Source organism: Hyposmocoma kahamanoa, unplaced genomic scaffold (assembly GCF_003589595.1).
Source record: "Hyposmocoma kahamanoa isolate Upper Pololo Valley unplaced genomic scaffold, ASM358959v1 169, whole genome shotgun sequence".
NCBI lineage: Eukaryota > Metazoa > Arthropoda > Insecta > Lepidoptera > Cosmopterigidae > Hyposmocoma > Hyposmocoma kahamanoa.
This window is the reverse complement of record NW_020653611.1, coordinates 2,733,525-2,750,598: the sequence shown is the minus strand read 5'-3', so window position 1 is coordinate 2,750,598 and position 17,074 is coordinate 2,733,525. Positions and strand designations below refer to the sequence as shown.

At 36.4% G+C, this 17,074-nt stretch overlaps 1 protein-coding gene across 2 annotated transcripts; it reads right to left on the bottom strand.

The window, feature by feature from the left end:
* Positions 1-8,738: 8,738 nt before the first annotated feature.
* LOC113225678 lies at positions 8,739-14,852 on the bottom strand. 2 transcript variants are annotated; one of them, XR_003310034.1, is made up of 7 exons: positions 14,657-14,852; positions 11,733-13,336; positions 11,439-11,656; positions 11,171-11,365; positions 10,632-11,084; positions 9,975-10,185; positions 8,739-8,957 (listed from the first exon to the last, which is right to left on the bottom strand). XR_003310034.1 is itself a non-coding variant. In XM_026458059.1 (6 exons), the coding sequence occupies exons 1-6, from the start codon at positions 14,850-14,852 to the stop codon at positions 10,083-10,085; spliced, it is 2,769 nt and encodes a 922-aa protein (XP_026313844.1). In that variant the 3' UTR covers positions 8,739-10,082. The 2 variants fall into 2 exon arrangements, 1 of the variants encoding a protein (XP_026313844.1); XM_026458059.1 differs by having other exon boundaries at positions 8,739-10,185.
* Between the last annotated feature and the right edge of the window lie 2,222 nt (positions 14,853-17,074).

The following is a 17,074-nucleotide window of genomic DNA, read 5'->3' as shown; positions in this document are numbered from 1 at the left end:
GTGACGCAGGAATTTATACGCGATTGCGTCAGTTATATCTATAGTGTAATTTCAAGTATCAAAAAAACGGAATTGTTAAAATGTTCAAAGTTATCTAAAATTACGCAATAAAATTCAAGTTTATCTTAAAGAATTTAACACGTTCACCGCTCAACAGACAAGTAAAACAACCTAAGCGCAGTTACCACGCCTTCATGTACGTGAATGACGATTCGACGACGACGACGATCTGAATTCTATTTACTAGGCAACAACACAACAAACAACAAATTCCGGAATAATACAACCGCGCTGACCCCCGCGTAGACCAAATTCAAGGCAGACTCGCCTGTGTAGCCGAGACGCTCATTAAAACGTAAAAGCAAAGTAAATAGAGCGTATTTTGCTATGATAGTTAGACGCACGCGGCAACGTGGACTGCGCTCGGCGACCGCGCGGTTGTATTATTCCGAGGACCGTGATCGCGTTGAAGTTCGTGTAGAATAAATGCGCCCTAACGCTAATGTCTGTTTTCAATGCAACTTGAGCTGCCAATCCATTATTATTCGGATCGTTACACCATTTACCCATGATACCTCTCATTTCTTACCACCACACCACACCTTTAGAATGAAGGTAGGCCCAAACAAAATTCCAACTTTTTGGGAATACGCAAAACAAAATTTGAACTTGTGGCATTTTCATATTGTTTAATTTATTACACTTGAAGTACTAAAGTTAATGGACTTGTTAGTCATAGAAAAAATTGTATGTAAACACTTTATAGTACACCCATTGACTTACAATTATATGGACGTCGGGTCCGCGCTAAAAAGTGTCCGAACTTATAGGGCGTTAAAATAGTATACAGAGCGTCATTCCCGCTTTAGTCTTTGTTTGTTCGACTGACAGCGAGGCAAGCAAAATTAGACAGTACTGCGATGACATTACAATTTAAATTCAACGTTTTAGCTTTTTCATATTCCTTTACATGTCACTACGTTTAAATAGGTTGACTTGGGACATTTTTTTCGTGGTTTTTGTATTAGACCCGTCGTCCATTTATTTGTAAGTCAATAAGTACTTACACCAAAGCAAATGATGACTGCAAATTATAAATTTTAACAAAGAATTTAAAACGAATATTAAACGAAAATAATGTTAAAACATTCAGTTTTATAAAAAGTGCACGTACCTAATTACTTAATAAGGTCACTTTTTTAACCTGTAACGAGTTGTAATCACCTGTAACTAATTTGGTAGCGGTAGAGTTCCATGTGAAAGAGTTCGTCCAGAGTAATGCTGCCACCTCAGCTGTTTCTTCAGCAAAGCAGTGTGCTGTAGATGATGTGAGCATTGCGCATTTCGGTTTAGAAAGGTAAGGACGCTGGTGAAATTACGGCCACATGGGATTTGTCAACTTATATCTCTGGGTAACGGGCGCAGTGGCAGCATCACTCAGATCTTTGTGATTTAAACCTGAGTGGCACTGCAGGCGTGTCGCTTACCGTTCGTCGACTGAGAAGCAGTGAACGTGTTAAAATTTCAATTGTATTTTGACGAATATCGCTTTGAAACAATAATGCTCCTAAAGTTCATTGAGATAACGTTGTTTTTATTCAGATTTTTTTTACTTAGTTCACAGTAGGTACCTAACTATCGCTACAGTGTCATTATCGCTTGTCTGGACGAGATACGATAATGAATATGATACGCGGGCCGTGTGCAAACCAGCAATCATTAAAAGTGTTCGGAATGAAAATATGATACACAGTCGCTTATTTTCCCTCACCTAACTGTTGTAACGAGCATAAGGCAACGTATTTTAGATTCCACTACTTATCTGTGAGCAGTAAGACATAGTTTTCTCCCACCCTCTGCACTTCTCACAATGGTCCTTCAGTTCTGGCGTTTGCGACATTGTAACTTATCTACTGAACCTTTCGAGTCTTTTATGTCACTTGCTAAAAAGTGACGATTAGTCAATGATGGTGTGTTCACTCCAGAGTTGTTGCTGATGCAGGTTATTTACACATCAGCAGATACTGATGCGGATGCTGGTTTCTTGATCTTAACATCAGCAGATGTTGATTTTGTGTTGGTATTTAAAAAAACGCGAAATATGTACACTCCTTACTGAATCTATCTATATATGAAAAAGCTTTCAATTTTTTTTACTATTGTAATAAAATATTATTTCAACGATTTTGTGACATTAATTAACAAAGCAATCAATCTACATGAAAACAATCAATTTGCCTATATTAATCGGTGTGGAATTTTATCAAGGTTATATTCTAAAAACAACAGCTGAGCGCTGAGCTGCGTTGTCGGCTAACAATCTGTATCTGGAAATTGTTCCAGAAACGGACCGAGTCGAAAGTTATTCCAGGTCATGTTACGACATGAACATCCGAAATGAATGTCAGCATGAATGCGGATGCTGATATTTTAATTCATGCAGATTATCCGCGGATGCAGATGCTGATAGTCGCAACAACCCAGGTTCACTCTTATAAAATGCCTATTCACTCTCGCCTCGAAAAGACCCAAGTTAAAGAAACAAATCTGCAGGCAGAGAATTCCACTCTAATGCCGTATGCTATTTAAATGTGGAAGCGTAACGCTTCGTGCGACTCTTGGATATCCACAACATACAGGTGGAACCCCAGTCAAGTCCCCAAATGATAGAAAGGGTGCATATAGTATCGCTTCCCTTATGTGAAAGGTCAGACAACTCAATAGACAAGCAGAATTCACATTAAAACTACAAAAATTGCCCATTCTACTTAATTCCTTTATTCCATTTCGGCACAATATAAATTGAGCATTTATTCATAGAATTTCAGATTCATAAAGGTGGAACCGCACTATTTACAATGAACTGCACGCATTAAGAACTCAAGACATTTGACTTGCATAGCCGGGTCGCGTATTGCACTTATGTCGTACTTTTCTGCTGTAATGCAGTTCCGTCTATTGAAGTCATTAATATTTTAAAATTTATTCAAATGAACGCGAAAACCCCACAAAGTATTAATGGTATTGAATAGCCATGTTAATAATTTGATCTACCTACCTATCAAACTTATAAGTATTGTCTTCAAACGTAACCAAAATTGTCATTACGCCTTGAATATTGAAAACATATAGGTACTGGTGAGGATCTCTACAAAAAGAAAAATACTCGCAGGCAATAAATCGAGCAGATTTTGTTAGGTGTTTTTTTAAACATTCACGCCCCCGGCAAGTGCTTCACTTTTCACATTGCGTCTGAATCTATTTATCTGCGATATCTGAAAGAATGTCTTAAGTATCAGAATGATGCAGACTGTATGTTTTTCATTCCGTTCCGTAATTCCTAACTCTTTCAAATTAGTTCATTTTCCCAGTGTCATATTACAGCAGTAACGCAAAAAGAAATATCAATTGGAGCAGTAGGATCTAACCCTAAATATATTGATTGGGTTTTAGGACAAATCTTTAACTGAAGATTAGCTTCTCAAATACACGACGTACGATAAGAGCTAGTTTTAAAGTTGAGACACGTTGGGTTTCCCTTATTCCCAAAAGTAGGTTGCATCCATCTTATTGCATTAAAAGCCTTCCCTACTGCTCCAGCTAATACTTTTACCACAGTTACTACCTTTTACTATTTATCATACTATCAATTACCAACAATAAACAAAATAAAAAACAATTTAAACATTCAAGGTGACCTTTAAAAAGTAGATTAATAATTTTTGTGTGGGTACCTACTTGCATAATATCAAGTATCTAATATTCTTATCTTTTAATCGTGTATAGTAACTAATTACATTGTATCTATGTACCATCGTCAAGTAGAGACCTTTATTTGCCCAAGTGTGTTCTGTAGATACCTCTACCATGAGTAGTGATGTAGATACAGCGCCTGTAACGGTCATAAGAATAACGGTCTGCCATTACCTACAGTAAAAATTATTTTCCACGATCGTTACAGCCTTCAACACTATAAACTCATTGTAGAGGTATGTTACCACTAAACTATCGCGTGAAACTAAATCGATGTCCTCGTTTCTAATGAATTTTATAAATTCTTGTGTATAGAATATCTCTTCTTTCTAACTGTGGGCATTTTTACTGAACTACATTTATATGTGTGCAATATTATAAAAAATATTGGCAAAAATCATACTTTGAACATCTCAATAGTAATTGGATATTATAGGCTTCGATAACACCAAGAAAGATCTTATGAATTTAATGTACTATCTATATTTTTATACCAATTTTAACAATTTCATTTTGTAATTTTTATTCGTCCATTTTGTTACACAGGAATTTTAGGAACCTGTTTGTAACATTTAAAAAAATATGTAATCTTTTTATCTACGCCCACAGTTATCTATCGTATTACCTACAAGTAAGAAATGTCTGTATCTATAAGTAGAAATTCAATGGCGTTGGTGGTTATAAAAAATAAATGCCCCTTCTGTTTAAGGGTTTTATGAATATCGAATTTTATTCCAAACAAAAATATATATACGTATTTTTATCTAAGTGTATCTGTGTGAAAGAAAGTAATTTACTTTGTATTTTCTTTACAATGTCTGAATAAAATGTCTATTTGTAAGATTACTACTAGTTTCATTTCTATAAATCAGCCTGGACTATAGGTACTGTACGAAAACTATTTACAGGATGGAAAAACTATAGGTGATCCTTGTGACACTATTTTTGACGTCATAGGGATGAGGTGAAGTCAAAAGTTCTCTCTTATAGTTTTGTTTCTGACGTAAACTAAATGACAGCTGATGTGTCTTGTATTAGTAGAGTAGTTAGTAGTAGAGTGTTTTGTATTATTTTGAAGGAATAATTTATTTATTTCCATCCTCGAAGAATAAAACGCACAACTATAATTCAAATGCAATTTCAATAGATATTTTGTTGGTAGGTCAATGGATATTTTAATAAATTTCAAAAAACACATTGATATGCTAGTTCAATGCGCTTATGAATGAATGTATTAATTAAATTATAGAAAACTTTATCGAGTTCGTTTTGAGAGTTCGTCCAGGGAAGTACTGCCACCAAGCAGTAATGTTAGCAATACTGCGTTCCGGTTTTGAAGGGTAAGGGTGCCGGCGAAATTACAGGCACATGGGACTAAATATGAGCGCCGATAATAGACCAACCGGCGGCGGCGCGCCGACGAACAAGTGTCGGCGGCGGCGGCGCGAGCGCGACCCTAAAACGAATTTGTATGACGGTGTTTGTTTTTACAAAAACCGTTATACAAAAACTTTTTCAAAGGAAAAAATAAAATAACATATTTTCTATAGTAATCAAACTTTTATCAGTTCGATCGGGCGCTCCGATCGCACGCGCACGCCTCCCTAATGTGTATGCGTAGTGAAAATGGCGACGCCAGAAATGGACAAATTATTTTTTGAAACAAAAACATCTTTAAATATCAAGTCACTAACTAACCTTTTCTCGCCAATCTATGCCACCTCTACTCAGGCCGGACGGCACGCTGACCTATACTGCAGCAGGCAAGGCAAATCTCTTTGCCTCACCTTTGTAAAAAGTTCGCGTCTGGATCTCATCTTACTTCACTACATCACACTATGGCGCCAATTCGCATACGCTAAAAAGAGGTACTTAGAACTCTGCGAAACCTAGACGTGAATAAAGCTAGCGGGCCAGATGGAATTCCAGCACTAGTCCTACGTAACTGTGCGCCTGAGTTGTCTCCTTTTCTCACACGCCTACGCCTGTACCGCCTCTCACTTGAGACTGGTGTAGTTCCAGGTCGTGGAAGCTTGCAAACGTGCAACCTGTGCCGAAAAAGGAAGCAGAGCTGACTCTGTCAACTATAGACCTATCTCAATCACTTCCATACTCTTCAAGACTATGAAACTTGTACAACAACCGTCTCCTGTCGTACCTTGAAGACAACGACCTCCTCAGTGATCGCCAGTATGGATTCCGACGAGGGCGATCAACTGAGAATCTTCTTGTGTATGCCTGTCTCATATGCATGCTTGAAAAGCAAGGTGAAGCACTTGCAGTGTCTTTGGATATTTCTATAGCCTTTGACAGGGTCTGGCACGCAAGCCTTTTAAGTAAGCTTCCCTCTTATGGGCTTCCCACTGACCTTTGCAATTGGATCTCAGATTTATTGAGCGTACGTTCAATTCGAGTGGTCTTAGAAGGCTATTCTTCCGAACATATGGCGATAGATTCCTCAGGGTTCCGTACTGTCTGCAACTCTCTTTCTGCTGCATATCAATAATATGTCAATTCCAGGTACCTTTGCGTATGCTGATGATAACAAAGTTGTAGATAGGTACCTACTTGACCAATGCAAGGGTCAGTGAAGAGGAAATCCAGTCTTGTCAAGAGACCATGGTTAACCGTTTGGATTTGACACTCGAGGTTGTATCCGATTGGGGCGACGCTAATCTTGTCAAATTTATCGCTACCAAAACGCAGGGGTATCTATTCTCCACAAAACGGAGTCCTTTGAGCGGACTCCGAATTTTCGTGATATATCCATACCGTAGCTGAGTGTCTCCAGCTACTTGGAATGGACCTGTCGTCCAATTTGTACTTCGGCGGATACATTGAATTCATGACCAAACATGCAGCAAGGAAGCTTGGGATCCTTTCCAGGGTGAGGCGTTACTTTACACCGGGACAGTTACTTCAGCTATACCAAACACAAGTCCAGTCGTGCTTAGAGTACTGCTGCCACCTTTAGGATGGCTCTGCTACATACCAACTGGCCACCTTGGATTTAATTGACCACCGTGCCAAGAAGCTTATAGTTGACTCGGAATTAGTGGAGGCGAAGCTGCAGAGCCTTGAACACCGCCGTAATGTTGTTAGCTTATCAGTATTTTACAGGATATAATCACGGAGAGTATGCGATGGAATTACACGATTTAATTCCGCTTTCCCCTTTCCATCACCGGGGGACTAGGCATCGGCTTGGGTTCCACCTCTATGTTGTGTAGGTATATTCCAAAGATTCGCACGAAGCGTTACGCTTCCACATTTATATGGCGAACGACTATGGAGTGGAATTCCCTGCCAGCAGACTTGTTCCCTGAATGTTACCTATAACAAGGGCATTTTTAAGGCGAAAGAATAGACATTAATTAGATGTGCAAACTCCATCGTCGACCTCATCGTCACTTTCCATCAGGTGAGATGGAGGTCAAATGCGAATTACATAAAAAAAAAACTTTCCATCAGGTGAGATGGAGGTCAAATACGAATTGCATAAAAAAAATATCTTAGAAAAGTCATTTTCTGGCGTCGTCATTTTTTAATTATCTAATAAGTCGTCACAACACGGTAGCGTACGCGTGGATAGGTCGAAGCGCCTGATCGAACTGAATGGCGCGCCGATTGCATTTGTCGGCGGCGGCGGCGCACAGTGTTGGCCCAAATTGATAATTTTTGGACAGGAATAACTTGTCGAGCTAATTTTTTTATACATGATAGATAATAACATTCCTAACAACTTTTATTCTTGGATAATGTCTTGAAAAGTTGATAGTTTCGGAGAAAAAAAAATTCTTTTTGTATGGAGAAATAAACATTTCATTTTTTATCTCAAAATATACGAAAATGTAATGTGCGTGGGCATCGAGTATATAACCAGAAATAGACACGAAATAAGGGCCATATATTCCTGGTAACACATTAGCGATACAGCTCTTATAAATATCAACTCTCGTTTGCACTGAAATGTAGACAGGCCAACTACTGACCTGCGTGTACGTCTCCGTATATTGCAAAAAATATTCTGTATTTATTGTAATAAAATAATATCTCTAATGACGTGCTGTTCCATTTGGTGGTGTGGTAAAAAACAGGAAAACATCTAATTACAAAACAAACGGAATCATATTTCATCGATAATTAAATATATAATTTAGCAATGTTCGTCCTTTATAGCAAAGCTCAAGTTTACTGGTCGATTTGAAGTGAAACAGTTGCCGACACCCGTCAATTGTTTCGAACTCGGGCTAGCCAATCGGAGCGCAGTTGTCACAGCAATGATGGCAGAATAGTTTTCAAATTAAATGACATTTCGTCTCTATTTCAGGTCATATACTCGATGTGCGTAGGTTACTTACAGCATAGTTCCAATAATTTTCTATGTAGAAAAAATAATCCGGCTGCATGTAAGGACAACAGCACATCAGACGCACATTTTTGTTCGAAAATCGCCTCCAGTGCAACGGAACGAGATACGTCAATGTGTAGCTTGATGTGCTGTTGACTGTACTTGCGGCTTTGTAAGTAAATGTGCGGCAAAACTGCTAACTCTTTTATGTACTTTTTATATATTGAATAATACCATTCCTGATAACTTTTACTATTATGCAATTTCTTGAAAAGCCGATTGTTCCAGAGAAAAAAAATGTAGTTTTTTTTGTTTCGAGAAATAAACTATTAATTTTTTATCTCGAAATGTAGGAAAATTTAATGTGTGTGGTTTATTTATAATATGGGTCCAATCATTCTCTATCAAGAAAAAAATAATCCATCTGCAGGTACGGACAACGGCACATCGGACTACACATTTTTGTTCGAAAATCGCCTCCAGTGCAACGGAACAAGATACGTCAATGTGTAGCTCGATGTGCCGACGTGTGTACTTGCGGCTTTACGAGTGAACTATCATAGAGATCATCTTAGACTATTTTTAATATAATAAAATAAAACACAAAATTACAGTAATTAAAATGTATATTTATAGTTTTTTACACAATAGACAATGTTTTGAAAATTAAGTAATAAAAAAAGTCTTAAACTAGTTTTGACCGCAACTTTACCATTGTCGATGCGTGGTCGCAGCCTCTAGAGTTCGTAGTCACGAAGTAGGTACAGCGAGTTGAAACCACTACTAGTGCACAATTATACCTAAGACACTTACCACATCCGCAGGCGCGACGGCTGTCATTGCCAGACGCCAACTAAAACCGCATATTATCAACATGTTAGACTTTAACTTTAAAACAAAATTAATAACCCAGGGGTGACCGCGGATCTCCAAACCAACTATTTGAAAGTCCTTAAACTGAATGGAATATTCTGTATTTGCGAGGCGTTCGTTATGATACTATTGTTTTTATTCTAAGTAAATAATTGTCTATTATTGAAGACACTTTACATACTAAATCTCCATTGGGTGTTTGATGTACTTGGAAAAATATTTGACGTACTACAGACAGACATTGACAAATATGACCATCTACACATACGCCAACTAAAGAGTTAAAATAATTAATATGAACATAGTGTGAACTGTTTGGTGTTTGCTGTATTTGTCGAATAGGCAAGGCAAATACTTTGTCACACATGTTATCATCACCAAGTGCGATAACTTATCACACATGGTGATGGTGAAGTATCACCGTTCGAAATGTCGCTTTTGACACCCAATCGTTATAGTTTTGATGGCTTCTTGGTTTCAATTTTACCCAAATAAGTTCACTTCATTACCGATAGATAATGATTTAATTAAATATTTTCAATTTTCGTCCATTACAGCAAAGTTCAAGTTAAACTGGTCGATTTAAAGTGAAACTATTGACGACACCCGTCAATTGTTTCGAATTCGGGCCGCCCAATCGGAGCGCAGTTGTCACCGTAATGATTTGGCATAATAGCTTTCAAACAAATTACATTTCGTCTGTATTTCTGGTTATAAATAATATTGGGATAAATAACTTCATGATCTCCGGTCACCCCTTAGATCTACTAATAAAATTTAAAATAGTAAAGTTTTAAACGTAAACGAAGCTTGATACCGTCGATGATAATGGAATTCATATTCATTTTATCACGCTACGATAACAAAGGACAGGTGTTCAGTACTTGTAAGTACATTGTTTGAATTCATGTAAAAGCAAGGCCAAGTGCTTGAAAATACAATTATTTATAACATGCATGACAATGAATTAAATATGAAGCTGTATAATATACTTTACACATCGTCGTTGTCCATTCGCTGTCGAAGGAGTCAGGAAGATGGAAGAAATATAAAAAGCTTGTTCGGAGTATACGTTTGTGTGAATGTGGAGTGTAATTGTACAGTATTAATGTGTGGAGGCTTTGGGATGCAAGAATTTGCAATCGGGATCCTTGCAATTGCCGCAGACTTCGAACGGGCAGAGGATCGCGTTCGGGTCAGCCTCCCAGCTGAAACATATTAACTTTCAACAATAGACAATAGCAACACGAGTCGTGGACACTCTGATATATACTTACATCGCGCTGCCGGCGATGTGTACACATCATCCACGCATCACTCAAAATGACGGAACCGATTATACCAACATGCATTTCTTGACTTTCTATGATTACACATAATGAAGAACAATATGCAAAGTAAATTCTAATTATTAATTGCACCCTTTACCAATGCTGTAAATGACTTCCCTAAAACGAATAACAATAAGTTCAAAATGATAAATGTAGTAACGGACAATAAGTGAATAGGTACATGCAAAGGATGATACTGGAAACCATAGACGCGAAGAAAGAAACAGTTTATTTAGGCCGACTTATTTCTTTCTTCGAGATTATATAATAATAACAACCACAAGAGCATGTAATTACGAAGGTGCGTTGATAACTCGACTTACGTTGCATTGCCTAAAGCTTGGAGAGGGGATTCGTAATCGTCGAATTCCATTCTCCTGTCAGTTCTTTGGGTTGTTATTTCTCCGCTGTTCCTTCCACTCCCTCCACCCTTTTCAACTACTGGAAGACTAGCTTCGTTTTCTTTTACAATCTCTGAAGAGATCATATCTTCTAATGAATTTTGCTGGGCGTCCCCAAATCTTTCATTGCTTATTTTAACTGTTTTCAAATTACTGCTAACATCTACTTGAACTGACAATCTAGGATTAGGTACAATGGTTTCTTCTCTCAAATCGTTAACAACATTTACTTTCATAGATTGAAAGATTGAAGGTTTCAGTTCCTCTTTAGATGGCTCATTCTCTTTTTGCATCTTGTTTGTGGAAGCAGTTTTATTAGTTGGTCTATTGATAGCAGGAAGTTGACCATTTCCTTTGGAATGTTTGGGAGTTGTGCTGCAAGAGTCATTGTTGACAAAGACATTACAGGCGGAGAACATAACAAAAAGACTGAGTTAGTGACAACAAAGATGTTTACATACCCATTTAGCAATTTTTGATGCTGGATCCTGATTCTTGACAGCCGACTTTGAACAGTCCGCTGTTCTTTCTTGTTCAGCGTTATTGCTGTGCTAATGTTTTTCAATTCTGTGGCCACTATTTTGTATCTATGAGACAATTTGGTAGCCTCGTCTTTTAGTTTTAACATTTTCGCTGATTCTTCTGCTATATTTTTCCTACAAAAGTAAATATATTCAATAAAAACAATGAGGTATAAAATACAATACAAAAGAATCTTTGTTTAATTACCTTGACATCGCAATTTGTTCTTCCAAATTATTATTAATTGCTATAAGTTTCGTAGGATCCAAAGTTACATTTCTAGGCTTCAAAGTTTCTTTGGTTTGGGTCTTGGTTGTCTGATTTATTGATGATTGCCTAGCTGCTTTTATTTTTTCTAGTTCGGCCATTCTTTTAACCAAGTTCCTATATTCGATTTGCTCAGATTTCGGCAAGTGATTAACAGTCTAAAACAATATTATGCTTTGTAGAACATATTGCACTGTAAAATATTAAATTATTGTAACAGGCTACAGGTCTAACCTTGGCGACAAATTTTTGAGGTGTTTTCGGTAAAGCTGGCTCCTGTACTACATCTGGTAAGTTACTTTTTTCAACTTCCATTCTAGTCGATTTCAAGAACATATCCAATTTCTCCTGGAAATCAATCTGCTCGGATAATTTCATATGCATTTTTGTAAGATTCTTAGTAGCTTCGTGTTCACCTTCAGAATCAGATTCGCCCAAGTTAATAACAATTCTATTTTCAGGTAACTTTACTGATGGTTTAGTTGTTGGCGCTAACTTTTCTGCAGTTTTATTTTCTTTACCATCATTGATGCTGTCAACTACCTTTGGGTCCACTAGATTTGGCAAATTTTTGCTCAAAGATGTTAGTAACTTTGCTCGTAACAAGTCCTCGTCTTCGTCTAACTCATCTTCTGCATCGTGATTTACGGCGATGCCGTTTCCTATGACCCCATTTCCTACAACAGCTGGTTCTTTACGTTGTATGTTATCATTAGGAGCGTCTTTTGTTTTTTCTTCGCCGTCGGATCCAATATCCATATCCACAGACTCAATATCAGTATTATTATTTGATTCAATTTTACTCATCAGTTCTTGATCATTTAATAAGTCATCCTGTAAGGTAGACTGCGACAGTCTCTTTCTCAACTTCTGTTTTCTTTTAATTTCCATCGCTTTCTTTAATACTGCTGACTTTAAGCATATGATTCTTAACTCAGCTGTATCACTGTCTTCATCTTCAGAGATCATTTTTTCAGGTTCTAGGATTGATTCAATTGGTTTTGTTTTAGCTGCTTTGGTTTTTAAAGCATGCTGTCTCAACAATTCTAAATCTTCGTCTGAATCTAAAGCCTTATCTTTCTCAGTTGTTTCATCACACTTTTCTTTGGTAATCGAATCAGTAACATCTTGTGTTTCCTGACAGTGATCATTTTTTAACAAAGCATCATCATTATTATTATGTTGAGTATCATCATCATCAGTGCTTATGATAATACATTCAGATGTTTGATGATTCTCCTTATCATTTTGTAAATCTTGGTTTACGTCACCATCTTTTTGCGATTCTTGATTAAGCATTTTATCAGGAACATTTAAAGCTATATTTTTAGTAGGATATTGTGGCACAGAATGGATGTCTTCTATAATAGGGTGCATATCTGTTTCCGTTTCTTTATCTACTTTAAGAGCGGGTTTGAAGGGTTGAACCACAGTATCATTTTCTATACCAATGTCCCATTTTTTTTCTATAGTTCCGTGTAACATTTTTTGTATTCTATCTTGCAATGATGACTGATCGTTGTGCTTTTGTTTACGCACTACAACAGCATCAGCTAGTTTTCGTCTTTTATTTCTATATTCATCATCAGACTCATCACTAGACTCACTAATAACTTTAAGTTCAATCCTTTTCTTGCGATGAGACTTCTTCTTGTGTGTGTCTTTGTTTCTAAACATAGTATGAGTTTTTAATTCATCTCTTCTTTTATGTTTGTGATATGTTTTATGTTTTTGATTGTTTATTTCAGGTTTGTGTATAACACTAGTATGCATAAAACTGTCATCTAAATCCAGCACAGATACTTCTGATAAGTCAAGATGGTTGTCTCTTTGCTTACCTAAAAGTTCGACTACTCATGAGGTTTTTATTAAGTTGTTTTGTTAATTAATGTATATGTAAAAGACACACTTTGTAGTTATTTATGTAAGAGAGATATTAGTGATGAGAATAATCAAAAGTATTGGAAATGAAGAAGATAATATGTATTTCTAATAACTTTGCCAATAAAATTTCTTAACTGCAGAGGAAAAAATTTTGTAGGGAAAAACCGTACTAAGCAGATTTGCTACTTAAGTTGTAATACAAATTACAATGAACTTCTTTTTTAACCAGTGTTTTCAATACAACAAAGAAATTAGTCTACTCATTGGGAAGATAATTATGTTGATTTGAGTCAAACAAAAGTGAACTTCAAGTGTCTCATTTAGCTATCAAATAGAATAGGACACAACATTTAAGTTTGCTTTGGAGTATGCAATTTAGATAATAATCTGCAAATTTGCAATGATATAATTTAGAATAGACAGCAGCACATCAGGCTATATTCCATTGATGGATCTTGTTCAGTTGCACTCTAACATGCTTGGTGTGCAGTTGACTGTATAAGCAGTAATCCATAGGTACTGTCAAAGGTGACAGCTCTAATCTAATATTAAGTCAAGTATCTTTTTCTTACTGATAATTATAGAAACTAATTATAAAAAAAAAAGGCCAGAGTTATAATGGAACATACATTATACATGTAATTCTTCTCCGAAAGTGATATGTAGATATTATATAGTTACGTCCACAGCTGGTCATGCAGACCCTCGACTACATTGCCTGGGTAGGCAAATCCAATTGTACCTAGATAGATAACTAGAAATTGCTAAACTATACAAAATAGTGAAAAATGCAAATCGGCTGCTTACACATCTACTACTACAAATTGCAAAACGTCTAATACACAAATTGACGACCTCCATGGCTTAATGGTTTACATTGTGGTGCGCAGGAATCGGAGGTACGAAATGAACTCTGTCGTGGGTGTTCTGGGAAGTGTCCCACAATTCCGTTGCTCTGGTATTCATAGTACAGGGAATTCGCTAGTTTAAGACCAGGCAATGCCTAAGACAAGTAAATCCAAAAATTCCTTAAAAAAGGCAATGAAAAAGGTGTGGTCATCTGGCACATATTTAAAAAAAGATTACAAAGAAGGTATATGTAGTAAAAATCAATGTGCTATCAAAATTTGTAGGTACCTCACTATTTGCACACGATTCTATATCTAAGAGGCGTACTTTACCTGAACACTGCCTAAGACAAGAAATTTTTGCATGAGTACAAAAAGGTCTAAAAACAAGAAATGAACAGCTTGTCACTGGTGTGTTGATATTACCTGACCCATTAAACGACCTTTTCGCCTTCTTCCGTTCAAGGACGTTGTTGTAATTCTCTAGAACTTGCAATCTTTCCCGAAGCAAAAACTCTTCCTCCGATGATATATCCGACAGATCGTCTACATCATCAACTATCTCGCCCTCCTCCATCTCTGAATCACCGTTTGCTAGCGGAATATTCTCAACACAAGCCATCTTGAGACTTCTGTGAAAGTGAAAGACGTAAATTTGTCTTATAACAATTTTGGTGTCACGGGATATGGTTAGTAGGTTCACTTACCCAGTGACATTTAAAACAATCAGACTTCCAGATTATCTCCGATATAACGAGAAAATCAACCACAACTTTTCTGTTGTCTATCTATAGGTACAGATACCTTCGAAAGAAAATGCGTCACTCACCTCACCACACTTTTTTTCTTTTCGCTGTCAGTGTCAGGCAGTCAGGCTACTAATCATGCCAACATTGCCATGTAAATTGACAGTTTAATTTGTGTGTGACCATTTTATCCCAAAAATTTTCGTCACAACTATCGCAAATTACAAAATAAAGTAATAATACCAAAGTGTAAAATAATATTTTGAACGACAAAAATTTTCATGCGTACTTAATTTTAGCCCCCAGTTATTTGTCAGTTACGTCATATGCTTACCTTCTGAATAGTTTTAAACGTAATTTATTGCGGTTCTTTTCATTTGAAAGCCGCATTTAATTCTTTTACTTTTAATTCTGTTGGTAATGAAAAATCTTAATTTTTTTGTAACAAGTAGTATTTTAGGACCATTTTTACTAATATGTAATAGTTATAATTCTTTTAAGTATAGTTATAATTTGTATTTCTACCCAATTAGCTGAGAAATTATTTTTCTGTATTTAAAAGTTCTATTAGGTACGTACAGTCATATATATGATATACCTGACCCCCTAACATGCCCAAACTGACCTTTTGGTTCCGAGAGCTCTTACGTATTAAAGAAAGAAAAATTAAAGTACCTAATTTCAATTTTATTTTGTAAGCAACACAGTGGAGTGTTGCTTGAAGATAATCAACATATCTTTAAAACCAATACTAAATTTCGTCATTTAACTTCAAAGTAAATTGGTCGAGCGGCTTGTTGTATCGACTGCCAATTACAATACCCGTGGTTCGATCCCACGAGCACTGTTTTGTTTTAACCTTACATTTTTAACGCATTGTTTCACTTTTTGATGTTAACGTTGGCAAATCACAATATTTGCTCACTAGAAATTGCCTAAGGTAGATATTATTAATAAAGCGTAGGGTGGGTATGGATAGATTAACAAATCACGAAATCGCTCTGCAGTTTGCATACGATCGCGTCTTCTGTGATTACGCATTGTTCCACGTTCCGTTCCTATTTGTCTATTCAGTTTTAATTACTTTCAAGGTCTTAGTGACTTTCAAAATTTTCTTTCTTGTTTTATTATTAAGCCGCACTTAACGAAATAATTCAAATTACAAATTATTGTTCTGTATGAACAAGACTTACACATTCCTTACACCTAAACAGACGTCAAAAACAAAAAAAATGCAATTTTATATAATCATAGCTAAATAATATTTTATTTTTAATGTGATTCGACCATGCTTGACTCGAACCATGCTTGCCTCAATTTGCAAAGCAATCCTTATACCACTTGGCCACGACGGCCTTACTAAAGCTGGTTAAAATTTGTGTTCTGTATATAAATAAGAACCATACGTCAAAGATCAAATTCGAAAGTTTTTAACTTTCTTAAAATATCATTCGAGACGACCACCAGTAATTGTTTCGGACGGATGTCGGACGGAGATCGAGAGTAGACCCCTAGGTGTTCCACCTACATAGATACAGGTATAGATATACCTACAACGAGCGACATAGAGTTGTCAAAACCACCAAATATTAATGGAAAAAACTCTCTCTTTATGAAAATAAATTGCCATGCATGAGTAAGGGTGACAAAAATGAAACTTCTTCGTCGTGTTTAAGTGTTCAGCAGTTTTTGTTTACCAATAGTATTAAAATTATCCAGAATGAACATTTTCTTTTTAAAATACGACACCTCTGCTAGTGGTTCGAATTTATGAACACCGCTTATAATGTGAATATTTTATTATTTGAATTTAAATAAAAAATGTTATAAAGCGCGATTACGATTCTCGTGCAAACTAAAATGTCCTAAAACTCACCTCGTAAATTAAATTTTAATTTTTTTTTCTTAAGTTCTACAGCAAATGTCGCCGTTTCGTCAATGTGACCATCACTATGCATTATCTAAAGCTAGAGAAGGGCGGAGAGTGACCAGTCTCGTTATTTTTTTCTCTGTTTTGGTAAAAGGTCAGTTACCTACTGCAATGTTTACATGGCACCATTAGAACTATTTTAAAATCCAACTTCGACTTTCGAGGTCA